At 46.9% G+C, this 12,801-nt stretch overlaps 1 protein-coding gene across 15 annotated transcripts in view; it reads right to left on the reverse strand.

Annotated features, from left to right (window-relative positions):
• CLASP1 (cytoplasmic linker associated protein 1) overlaps window positions 1-12,801 on the reverse strand; it is a 268,343-nt gene that overhangs the window by 16,386 nt on the left and 239,156 nt on the right. For all 15 annotated transcript variants that reach the window (XM_032353912.1, XM_032353910.1, XM_032353909.1 and 12 more), the window contains 2 exons: window positions 11,789-11,979; window positions 9,905-10,033 (listed from right to left, as the gene is read on the reverse strand). In XM_032353912.1, coding sequence (XP_032209803.1) covers window positions 9,905-10,033; window positions 11,789-11,979 — 320 coding nt within the window. The remainder of the gene's footprint in view (window positions 1-9,904; window positions 10,034-11,788; window positions 11,980-12,801) is intronic.

The following is a 12,801-nucleotide window of genomic DNA, read 5'->3' on the forward strand; positions in this document are numbered from 1 at the left end:
TTTTTAAAAAAATTCTAAAATGAGGATTTAAAAGGTATCAACTGTGATAGATACTGGAGTGAGAGATAACCTACAAACGCTTGCAGCTAAGAGGACACTGCGGGGGAGCTCTGGGGCCACCAGAGAGCAGAGCTCTGGCCAGAGGACTCCCTCCAACGCAGCCTGGCACTCACATCAAGTGGGTATGCCCTTGCCAAGAATCTATGAGAAGTTAACCCAGAACCAGGCCCACATTCGTCGAGACATTATGGAAGGCCAGCAAGGCTTGGCTCCTGCCTGCCCGTCTAGCGGTGTTTATGGCCCCTGACCCCCTGTGCCCTAGTGACACCAAGCTGATGGCACGCCCTGCATGTGCCCCTCCGGCCACTTATCAGAGACCTGGACTAACTCCTCTGTCCTTCCTCACTGTCGCTCCCTTGTGCGCTTCACCTGGCTGGGCCTGGTCATCCTTCAGGGCTCACTCACTGTAGTACAGCTTCTGGGAAGCCTCGTGTGCACACCTTCATCACTGCACTCTAACACCTTGCTGAAGTGCTCTCTCGCACTAGTCTAGAAGTCCCTTGAAGGTGAGCTCCCCTCTCTGCCATCTTTCCGTCGGACCCAGGATAATGCCCAACATACACAAGGTGACGAGGTGCTCAGTGAGTCTGTCAAATTCCCCCACAGTGTATGTATTTTTAAAAATGCTCATGACTGGCAAAGTCACCTCTGGGGCATGCCTCACTGATTTGCATTTACATGTTCTAACCGAGGAGTTAGCCCAGAAAATGAGGAGGAAGCAAGTTATCTATAAATGACCAACTTGAGCCTTGGGCAAAATCAACCACAGGAGGCCCAGAGGGTCCCGTTCCAGGTGACATGGCTGAAAGGCAACAGCTCTGTCCTTTTTACAAAAGAGACTTTAGTTCAGGTTGGTTTTTTTCTAGTAATCAGCTATTTGAAGAGAGGCAGTGTACTTCTTAGAAGACTTCCATCATGTGATGAATTACCCTAAGGTCAAGTGTCTTTCTTCCTTCTCAGTTCCTGTATGTCCCAGGGGTTGCTCTAAGTCCACGGTGCACTTGGGAAAGCCCAACAGTGGGCACGTACCACTAAGCAGACGGTGGAAAGTGGAAGAGGGGGGTCTATCTCTCTTCTAAGGTGGTCCCACAGGGAGAAGATGCTCTGAGCCATGCCTTTCTGTGGTATGAAATCACGGTTTGCAAGTATCCTAACATACTGCTCAGAAAGCTTGGTACTGACAGAAGAAACCATGTATCTTAGTTTTTAAATATGAGGGAAAAAACAGCAGGGGCAGAAAATACTGGATAACTTCATAGATATAGCCAAGGTAGAAAACACTAATGGACAGGAATCCACGTTTAAGATTCCTCTGGGAGGGGCACCTGGGTGGCTCAGTGGGTTAAAGCCTCTGCCTTCGGCTCAGGTCATAATCCCAGGGTCCTGGGATCGAGCCCCACATCGGGCTCTCTGCTCAGCGGGGAGCCTGCTTCCCCCTCTCTCTCTGCCTGCCTCTCTGCCTACTTGTGATCTCTCTCTGTCAAATGAATAAATAAAATATTAAAAAAAAAAAAAAAAGGGTGCCTGGGTGGCTCAGTGGGTTAAGCCGCTGCCTTCGGCTCAGGTCATGATCTCAGGGTCCTGGGATCGAGTCCCGCATCGGGCTCTCTGCTCAGCGGGGAGCCTGCTTCCTCCTCTCTCTCTGCCTGCCTCTCTGCCTGCTTGTGATCTCTGTCTGTCAAATAAATAAATAAAATCTTTAAAGAAAAAAAAAAAAAGATTCCGCTGGGAGCTGGGCAGCAGCTCAGTGGGTGGAAAGACAGGCATGGAAACAGCCTGGGATCCAAGCATCAGCTGCGCCACTTAACGTCCTGAGAGAAGCAAACAACCCCTCCATGACCCTAGGCATGAGCCAGCATTAACGGGACAAGGCAGGTTCCTGGCAGGCTCATGGTGAGAACTCCATCCCATCACAAGGGGGTCTTCCTCCCCTCCCACCTCTCCATGCTCTCCTGTCATTCCGGTGAAAGAGAGCTACCCTATGGTCAGCTGCTGGGGCCACAGACTTTCATATCTGCTGAGCTGAAACCCAAACCCAAGGAGAACTTCCTCTCTTAGAACTCCAGGAATTCTCCACGTCACCTGCATGAAGCATTTACTCAAATGTACCTAACATAAAAAGGTCTTTGGAAAATGTGGGAAAATAAAAAGCCAGAAGGTGCACTTAGAAATGGTAAGTTTGAGGCCCTCTCGCCTACTGAGGTTACAGAAAGTTTCCCAAGACAGACATCATCTTTGGCAAGGCAGGTAGGTGTTCCTGACTTCCCTCTAGATGCCAAGCCCCCAGTTTCTGGCGAGCTGCCTGACTCAGGGTGAACTTTAGGTTTTTCTCCTGTGTTCTATGTAACATAAGAAGCAAAGATTATAAATGTAAGCAAACAGAGTGCAAAAGTAAACATGGGCACCAGAAAGAAAGGAGAACAATACTGTTTAGGAGACAAGGTAGCCAGAGATGGCAAGGATTTTAAAAAGGGGGATGGGGCATATTTAAGGAAAGGCAGCATCAAGCAGGTTATAACCCATCTTAAAGTGATCCTAACTGTTCCAACTCTGATTCTGCTATAGTCTAGTCAGAAACACAAGGATTTTTTTTTCTTTTCACAGTTAGTAAAATAATTTTAGCTAGCTAGGAAGAGCATAATTTCCTCATCTAACTTTTTTAAAAAATGAGATCATTACTTGGAATATTAATGAATGTTTGCTTAAAGATAAGGTTTCTTCTAGAGCAAAGAGCTTGTCAAAATTTGGATAGTCTTTTACGTTTGCAAAGTTTGATTTGGCTCTGTCACAGACACACCAGAAAAATTGGTTGAATAAAAAAAAAGTTTTTTAAGTGCACACACACACACACACAAAAACGCAAATGTTCCTAAACAATGAGTGGAATCGAAGAAGTCTTCCCAGTTGGGCATACCTACCTTTAGCGCCTCAAAAATGTGGAAGCTAAGGAAAAGCATGGCGCCACCTTCTGGGGAAAGGCCAGAAAGACCTTATACAAATGGGATCCACGCTGAGTTTTGGTATCCACAAGGATCCCGGAGAGATTTGGTCATTGGTGAGAGACTGGCACTTAATAAATGCCGGGATTTAAGGGGGAGTGCCAGCACGGGCCTGGACCTGCTCGTGAGTCCTCACTTAGCCAGGCTCAGTACCATACCAGAGGGAGCAAGGCGGGGAAGAAAAAAAAGCTCCAAGTAGAACATTCACAGGCCTGAGTTTTGGTTCTGTCATCAACTGGTGAGGCGGCCTGGGGAGAAATTTCTTTCACTTTCCAGGCCTCAGCTTCCCTCATCAGAAAATTGAGCGGGAGACTATAAAACAAGAATTTCCACATTATCTTCTACCGCTCTTTGATGAGCTCTTTTTCTTGGGAAAAAAAAAAATTCTTTTTCATGGGAAAAATTCAGGCTGAGTCTGAATGAAAAGATGTCTAACACGAGAGCCATCACATCCTTGCCTGGAAAAGCAGATTAAGGGCAATACTTTCTCTTGCAGATGTATTAAGACAGTTAAGGGGAAGACTTAGTCTGTCCTACTCCCAGGGGCAGAATTAGGGCCCTGAAGAAAAAGTGCAGAGCAGTCAGGAGGGGCTCTCTCAGCAGAGAGCCCAGGAGGGCACCGCAGACACTGGGCTGGCCGGCCTCTCAGGAAGGGTGGAAGAGATGACCTAAATCTCAGACGGGAAGCTGGGCAGCACACAGAAGCCTCCTCCATGCAGCCCCAGTGTCCACCTCTCAAATCTCATGGTGTTTTGTTACCTCCACTCTGGAGGTAACAATGTGACAGCAACTCCATGCACAAGCCCCAAGACAAAAGCTGTGTTTTCTACTGGTGTTTTAAAGCTTGCTCAACCAATTTAAATAGCTTCTTAGATGTATTTAGAAAAGTGCAGTTATATCTGCTTTGTTTAAGATGTAAAAAGCCTGTCAACAGTTCTGTCAATCTGTCTACTTTCTTCAGTGGACAAGGAGAGAAGAAATGGTACCTTCCATGTTCAACAGAGCCCTGCAGGGCATGACGTATCCCTGCTCCCGTGCACGGGCATTCTAGAGACCCAGAAAGTGCCTGTCACTTGCCCAGTCACACAGCCAGTGAAAGGCAAATAGGATGAGAACTCAGGACTTCGCACTCAAAGGCTCTGACATTAAACAATGGCCCTCTTGCCTGTTTTGGAGTAAGATGCCTTTCCTGAAGCTACAGGAGCTAATGCCCATGAGTCACGTCCGGATCCAAGGAGGGCCAGTCCACCAGAGCCAAGGAGCTACTCCCCGCCTCAAGTAATGCTGGAAGGGCAGTCGGCACGGCCACTCTGAAGCAGACACTGTGCCTGGCACTTTACAACAGCCCTGTGGGTTGGGACCAGCTCCACTTGATGTACAGAACACCACGGCAGTCTGGGTTCTATGGAGCCTTCTAGGCCCATGCTCCCTTCTCCTGGCCGTGCTGCCCTGGCACACCATTAGAATCCTCTCCCTAACTACTCCTCACAGCCAATCTCAGGTTCTAACTACCTCAGGCAGTCTTCCTTGCCTCTTCCAGCCCCTCGAAACTCCTCGGGCATCTTACTTTGAACCACATGTTTGCTTTAACCTCCACAAAACCACGGGCTCCCTGAAGACTGGAGCCCTGCCCCATGCCCCCACCTCCTGCCTCCAATAATAAAACATTAGCCAGAGTTTAGGCTATTAGTGTCAGACTGTTGGCTTGGCAACTATTAACCTTTAAATGATTGTATAGATTTCTGGTTTTGCCTTTGTCTTAAGCAGTAAAAACTTCCAAAGGAAATTGGGTTTCCAGCCACATCCCAAGACTGAGTCAAGGAAAAAGTACATATTTAGAACCTACAAAGGTTAAGGTTCGTTATACAATATCAACTTCTAGTACCATGAGGCTGAATGAGATACAGATAATCATCTAGTCCACTCCCTGCACTAACAGATAAGAAAAACCAAGGTCCGGAGAGGCGAAGTGATTTCTCCAGGTTCACAAAACGCATTGTTCTCCAGAGCAACTGACACATGGCTGTTGCCCCAGGAGGCCTCCAAGGACCATTTCAGAGTGCAGAGGATCTGGCTAAGTTGTGGTCAGATGGTGATTTTAATCGGTATTTGAAAGAGAATTATCAGCTCACTAAAACAGAATGTCTTCTCTCTGACACACTGCTGCTTTTCTCCGGCCATGTTTGTCAAAAGGACTGCATGAGACATGCCAGGCCAGCAGGGTAAAACAGAAGCAGGAAGACTGGTTCCCGAAATGTTTTCTTATGTCTGAAATAATCTTGGTCTGGCTTTACTTCTAATTCCTTGAAATCATAAAATATAAAATTAACCAGAAATGATTTAAAAACAAAAACCCTAAAGACAAAAAACTGTTTTCTATTTACCTCAGAATCCAACTTCCCCAAGCGTATCAAACCACCCAAAGCTGGACGGTGATGGCTGGAATCCCCAGACTTTTGTGCAGGGCAAGAACAAGATGTTTGGTGACCCAGTACAGGACATAAAAGGATGCTAATGTTTTATTCTTTAGTAGACAAATAAAACCGAATATTCACTAATGTGGACAAGTTCAGGAAACGATCCAAAAGTTTCAATTATAGAACATCCTTAAGACATAGAGTTGGGGGCGCCTGGGTGGCTCAGTGGGTTAAGCCGCTGCCTTCGGCTCAGGTCATGATCTCAGGGTCCTGGGATCGAGTCCCGCATCGGGCTCTCTGCTCAACAGGGAGCCTGCTTCCCTCTCTCTTTCTCTCTGCCTGCCTCTCTACTTGTGATCTCTCTCTGTCAAAAAATAAATAAAATCTTTAAACAAACAAGCAAACAAAAACACATAGAGTTGGTGTTTCTTTCAAGTTTGAATAAACATTTACCAAACATTTTTACATTTGGGGGATTATATGTAAGACAAAAGTCCTGGGAGCAACAGCTGCTCTTACATCAAATGTGTCTAAAATGATCCATAATTAGCGTATCAATCGTTGACCAAGAAAGAAGTACTTCTAAAACAGATAAGGATGTCTAAAACCAGTTTCATGTGGCAATCCTCATATAGCATGACACTTTCCACAGTGCCATGTGCCAGGGTCACACAGCGGTGATGAGACCCAGCAACACAGCTGGACAGGACACACTCTTGAACTGAAAACTGGGTTTCCGGCCTCCAGAGTCATCCCCCACAATGACCCCAGAATCCATTTGTACCATCAATTCTCTTATCAAATCCCCTCTTCATCAGTGAAGGAGGGATTCAGCAGCAGTCCAAACAGAGTGCAAATTCTAAGATGTGAAGAGTTAAAATTGATGGAGTTTTCCTTTAAAACAGAAAATGGGCTTCAGATTTCTGAAGGTCACTACCAAGGCTGGGCCCTTTAAGGCGTTTGCTACAAGCTAAACCTACTGAAAACCACAGTGACTTCATTAACAAGACATTAAAACTCAGTGGCAAAGTTCATTTACTAAAAAGATAGAAACAAGGAGTTAGATAATGAAGAAGATGTACTTATTCAAATAAGGAATAGGAAAACCTCTCTAAGCTGATTCACACCAACTTCTCAAATAGAAACTCCAAACTGGTACCCAAATCCTCCAGGGTGCTTACTGTGTCTGTGCTGGCTGAGGATGGGTGATGCCGGAGCAAGATCTAGCACTTAGGACACTTTCAACGTGTAACAAAAGTGTTTTGCATACATGGTTCCTATTAAAAGACCTTGACTTAAAGGATGGGAAAATAAGCCATCTTGTCATTAACCCTGCCCTACTCCTCTGCCCTAAAAGCTTTTTTCACTGATCTCATCGCGGTGTCATCTCGACACGCCTTGTGGCATGGCCACCACCACAGGGGGCATGGGAGGACATCTGGGACTAAGGTCTCAGAGCATCCTATGTCAGCTGCCGGGTCTCATGTCCTTTACGTCCTGCTAAAGCCTGGGTTCTATCTGTGAATACAAAACTAACCAGTTTCCTACGAGATGGAAGTTCCAGGGAGCTCAAAGGAAAGACCACACTTTGGAGGTACTAATTAGCTAGGAGAACAGACTCTGCCTCTCTCTGTAGGACCAGTATTAGTCACTGGGTCTAGAAGCTCTTGGGATCCTTCCCAATGTCTGAATAACGTCTAAACGTAGTGCCGAGAAGATGTAACAACTAGGGAAATACCGTGTGTGATGTTCTATGCCAACAAGATGGCTACAACACAAACTTGATACGCACCCAAGTATTCTGTCCGAAAACACAAAAACAGGGAATGGAGACAGATCAGTTAAAACAGAAGAAAGACTAGAAGAATTTCAAAGGAAAGGAAAAAGAAAAAAATATATACCTAAAACCTACATACACATATGCCCCAGTGAGGAGCTTCTGGCAAAGTGACAGAGTGAAGTTTCACAAGGAAACTACAAGGGCACCGAGTCAAGGTGAGTATGAAAGTATGCAAAGCAGGGGCGACCTGCCAATACAGGCACTCCTTTATTTGGAACACAGTGTTTTCCCCACCTGCTTTATCAGACAATCAGTGACAGCAGCGTGGAGACCCTGGGTTATTCGAATTCCACACCAACTGAGCGGTACAAAGTTGACTTTAAGCAACGGATATTTTCTGCTTTTGTCCCTTGGGAAAGGACGTCGCACCTAAGAACTTTCTCTCCTAAATTTCTCATTTTGCGAGAGGAAAAAAAAAAACACAATTCAAAACAAGATCCCTCAAGAAAGTAGCTAATAGTAAACAGATTATTTCATTTTGTTCACTTGTACTTCTTAGGAATTTCTGTCAAAGTTTCTAAGTTCAAGATCAGGATGCCAACTTTAAACACAGACATCTTCTGAGGGGACAGCTGGTAAGTGCCACACACTATGGATGGCTTAGTTTCACCTTGATGCCACATTCTAAGTATGCCCTCTCCTGAGGAAACAACTGATATCAGATATTTGCGAAAAAAACACCAATTTTACCTTTAAAGATATATTTATTTATTTGAGAGAGAGGAGCAGAGAGAGAGGGGAAGAGACTCAAGCAGATTCCCTGCTGAGCATGGAGCCTGATGCAGGGCTTCATCTCATGACCCTGGGATCATGACCTGAGCTGAAACCAACAGTTGGACACTTAACCAACTGTGCCACTCAGCCACCCCTTACTTCATTTTTTGATCATGTATATTCTCATTAAGGAGAAGCTATTATGGTTAAATTAAAAAAAAAAAAAAAAAAAAAAAAAAAAAGCCCAGTCAATATGGGCCAGGCCAGTTGCCCCTTAAAAGAGACACATGATCTGCTTCTTGGTTCTGCCAATAACTGCCATGTATTACCTGACAAATTAGAGCATTTTTTGGACCCTCTTTCCTCGTTCTGCCAATAACTGCCATGTATTACCTGACAAATTAGAGCATTTTTTGGACCCTCTTTCCTCGCTCAGAAGTAATCGTATTGACTCTATTAACTCATCTGGTCCTCACATTTTTTAAATGAGTTATTGCAAATGGAAACTGTTTTGTTCAAATGTGAGTGATTTTCACAATCCACAACCAAGCCAGATTTCAGACGTACACAGTATCTATCACTCCCAACCCTGTGTTGCGCTACGACCATCACGTGGAGATGCCCAGACAGAGCACGAGATCCCAACCCTTGCTGAGTCTGCTATTTTGGGGTGGATTTCAGGAGGATAGACCTGTCACTGTTTGACAGTCACGTAACTGCTAAACAGGAAAACCACGATTTAGGGTCCGGATTCTTTTTGTAGACATGTAAGAAGTGCTCTCACTGCAATTCCCTTCAGCCATGAGTGTGCTCATGAGAGTCACATGCGAGCCGAGACACTGAACTGAGCAAGTGATTATGTCTCACTCTGGGGTCAAACCCACTCAAGTTTTCTGAAGTTCTAAGTACATAGCCCTATTTCCCACAGTGCCGTTGATCAGAAGAGTGCTGCTGAGATCACTGGTATTCAGAAAAGCTCCCTCCATCTTCTTTGCAGGTCTCTAGACACTCAAAGGACTGGTGAGCCACGGGGGCTGGACAATTCAGGAAGCAAGTAGATAAGGATCTACTGAACGTCCAATCAAGGCTGGTTGTTAAGTGTGTAGGACACAGAAACATGTCCTTCCAGCTACCCGGCAGGCATCTGAGGTGCTGGGACAGTTTGCTAGCATTTAATTGTTCAGGAGCTAGTAGGAGAGGCATGACATGACTGCCTCCATTCACTGAGATCTTGCAGAGAGTGACACAATGAGAGGACAGGAGAGGGAGGAAGACCAATGTGGTGTAGCACCTGTGTCCACATGCCAGGGACCAGGAACCCTCACTGACTGTGTCTCATTTAATTCTCATAAGAAATTGTGACCGTATCCACCTCTATCTGACACACAAGGGCACTGAGGCTTGGAAGCCGAAAGAACCTGTCTGAAGTTGTGGAGTAAGGAAGAGCTGCTTCTAGCACTCGCCCATCTGCGTCTCCGAAGCCAACCCTGATCTCCCAACACTAGTCTGGTAGGTACTGACTGCCACCAGGAAATGGCAGAGCTTTACACCCCTTCTTTTGACCACAGCAATGGGAACCAGTGACTTGAGAAATCCCTCAGGGAAAGGTCAGTGGAACAGGTCAGTTTCTGCACAGGTGGAAAAGGAGTCCGGAACCTACCAAGTGGCACCAGGCCCTCGGCTGCCCCCAGGCTCAGCCGTCACACCAGCAGGGGATTTTCACCCTGTGTCATGGCCCAGGGACAAGCTCAATGGGAGCACCTCCCTGTCCTATGCCTGTCTTAGGCTGCACAGTGAGCCACACTCCTCTCCACATCCTCACTGTACCCCCAGACCCATCTGTTCAGCACTCTGAGGCCAGAGGCTTGGCTCACCTCCTTATGGGAATCTTTATGGGCTTCCAGAGTCTTCATAATGGTCAGCTCGGCGTAGTTTTTAAATCTTGCTGGCTGGTTCCTCAGAATTTCTCGTAAAACCCTCAGTGCTAGTGCTCGGATGGAATGCTGGAGTACAAGAGGAAAGGAAGACATTAGCAAATGCTACCCAGCACTTCAATGAGCCTGCCAGCCAGCAGCGCCAGGCAGGGCCAGGCACCCAGCCCTGGGCTTCCCTGACACCTCGCTGGCACCCTGACAGGTCACACCGCTTACGTGGCCCAGGCTGAGGGGCCGGCTCCATGAAGCAGGCGCAGGCCCAGCACTTAGAGGGATCTGATGAAGGTTTCTGGAATGAGACCAAATGAGGACGATACATCTAAGTTCATTATCCATCTCTTGTGGGGGGATTTCCAGATTTCCTGAGGCTCAGATATACAAAAGGCAAATGACCCTTCTGTAAAATGTATACAAGAGCAGGTGAAAAGCATCTAACCATTTCGTCAACACAACCTGTAAGACTATGGACTGAGAGAGTCGCAGCCCTGTGGTTACTCCCGACCTTCTGTGTGATGAGATCACGGGGAAAGGGAATGTGCATATGCCTCGAGCTGTCTGCGGCCTGAGTCTCACCACTTGGAGGAAAGCCATTTCAAACAGACTCCTAATCTCAGTAAAAGAAAATGGGGTTTACATCAAACAGAGCCAAAAAGTACATCCTGATCCTCCACCGCTCATCTGTACAGTTCACACACCACATCAGTTCACACACGGACACACCATCCACCTGCCCTCTCTGCGACATCACTTTAGCTCCCAAAAAAGCCCGACTAAGCAGACGGGCCTCAGCAGCCAATACTCGGCTGCAGGGAAGTTAATTCAGCCCTTTCGTCACTGTCCTTCTACCAGCATACCAACCCATTAACACCAAGCATCAGAAAGAAATCAGTCACCACGACACTCCGCAGCCCATGTGCACCCATCTCCCAACAAAGTCACCACCAACATGGCCCTGAGCGTGACTATACCATGGGCCGTGTTGAGCCTCCACCGAATCCACCCAGTCCTGGCCCTGAGCTCTTCACCACACCTACTGCATTGCTGTTTCCGCCAGCCTACACAAAGCCCAGTACAGAGATGGACTTTCACTTCTAGAGTGTAATTCAGACAATTCCCAATGTTTACTGCTGTCTCCATGTAAGGGACCAGCACACAGATGGGAGAGGGCAGGGCCCCGACTAGGCAGCTCCCTCCTGGCAGTCATTTACGTGGTGCCATGGGCGGGTTACAGACCTGGCACGGTACAAATGCCTTGTGGGCCACGTTTAAATGTCACAGGGTGAAGAGGGTTTTTTGTTTTAAAAATAATAAAGAAGATAATAGAAACTAATCCACACTTTCAGAACTAGCTGCTTGACCAATGAAGACCACTGGAATTGCTCACATACGCAGGGCTGAACCTACACAGAACTTCATGGAAGGCAGCATCTAGCAGGGTCTTTTAAAAAATGAACTTGTCTCCTTATCAATTAACATATGAAACTCAACATTCATACAGAAGAAAGCTCACTGTAAAAAAAATTCCATGCTAACAAAGTCGTAAGAAATTCTATAGAAGACAAAGTAACCTGAAGCAGGAACACATTTCCCTCAGGTCCTATAATCCTGATTACAATAAAAACCTGCATCTAATAATCTAGGAACGGGGCCTCTGACCAAAACATGACCTCATGAACTGCTGCTCAGAAGATATCTGAACAATGTTTTGATGTAAACAGTAGGTACAACACAGAAAGTAAAGCTGACGCCACACTCAAGGAGAACAGGACGCCATAGCCTGTCCCCTGGGAAGGGGGGAAGCATAAGATGAGGAAGGTGCCTCACGTCTTTGTCCCCAAGCGTCTCCAGCAGCAAGAGCAGGATGGTCTTGAAGTGCTCCTCCCACACGCCCAGGCTGTCCTCGCGCGTGATCTTGAGCAGCTCCAGCAGGGCGCCTTTCCGCTCCTCCACTCGCTCGTTGTGGTTGGACAGCTCTTTCAGAAGGTCAGCCACCAAGTCCGAATGGTCAATGGGCACTGGGGAGACACCGAAACAAGTCACATCCCAAGTCTCATCCCAAGGGAAACCCCGGTGGTGGACGTGCCCCTGGGGTTGCTCAGATCCCCTCCGCCGGCTTCCCGCTCTCCCAGAGGCAGCTCCTCGTCCCTGCTGCCATGCCTTCCACCCTGAACCACCTCACTCTACGCTTTCTGCAGGCCACCTCCCCAGCTATGAAGACAGAGATGTGTGAACAGGCGGCAAGTACTGACAGCAGTGTCTTTACCCTTCCTTACCATCTTTTGCCCTCTCCTATTTCAGACAAACAGAGGGAGCCATCTAATAATCTCTCCTCAATGGTCTTCTTTCCCCCAAGTCTACCCCCTCTGCAGGAGCCCTAAGTCAGGCCGCTGCCCGATAGTCCCCCCCCCCCCCCCCCCCCCCCCGCTGCCACAGACACCAGAGCATGCACATCTGATTCTCTCAGCATCACATCTGATTACCTCAGGGCCCTCCTCACATCACATCTGGTCCTCTCACATCTCTTCCCTGCCCAAATGTCCAGAGCTTAGTAACCAGCACAGCAAACAGATACTAGTCAAGATGTTTAGACTATTCATGGACTGTCTAGTCACAGATCGCCAAGATCACTTAGCAAAATTACTTGCAGGACTTTAACCAAAAAAGACATCCTTCCTCTTCCCATGTTCTTTCAAGACCTCAACTCTGAACATTCCCTTTCAATAGAAAGGATGAAAATGCAAAGACAAATCATTAGAAACTACTTAAATTTGATTTTGCATATATATATCTTTTAAGGCATCTAAGGTAAGGGAACACACACACACACACACACACAC

The sequence above is a fragment of the Mustela erminea genome, chromosome 8, assembly GCF_009829155.1.
Source record: "Mustela erminea isolate mMusErm1 chromosome 8, mMusErm1.Pri, whole genome shotgun sequence".
Taxonomy (NCBI): Eukaryota; Metazoa; Chordata; class Mammalia; order Carnivora; family Mustelidae; genus Mustela; species Mustela erminea.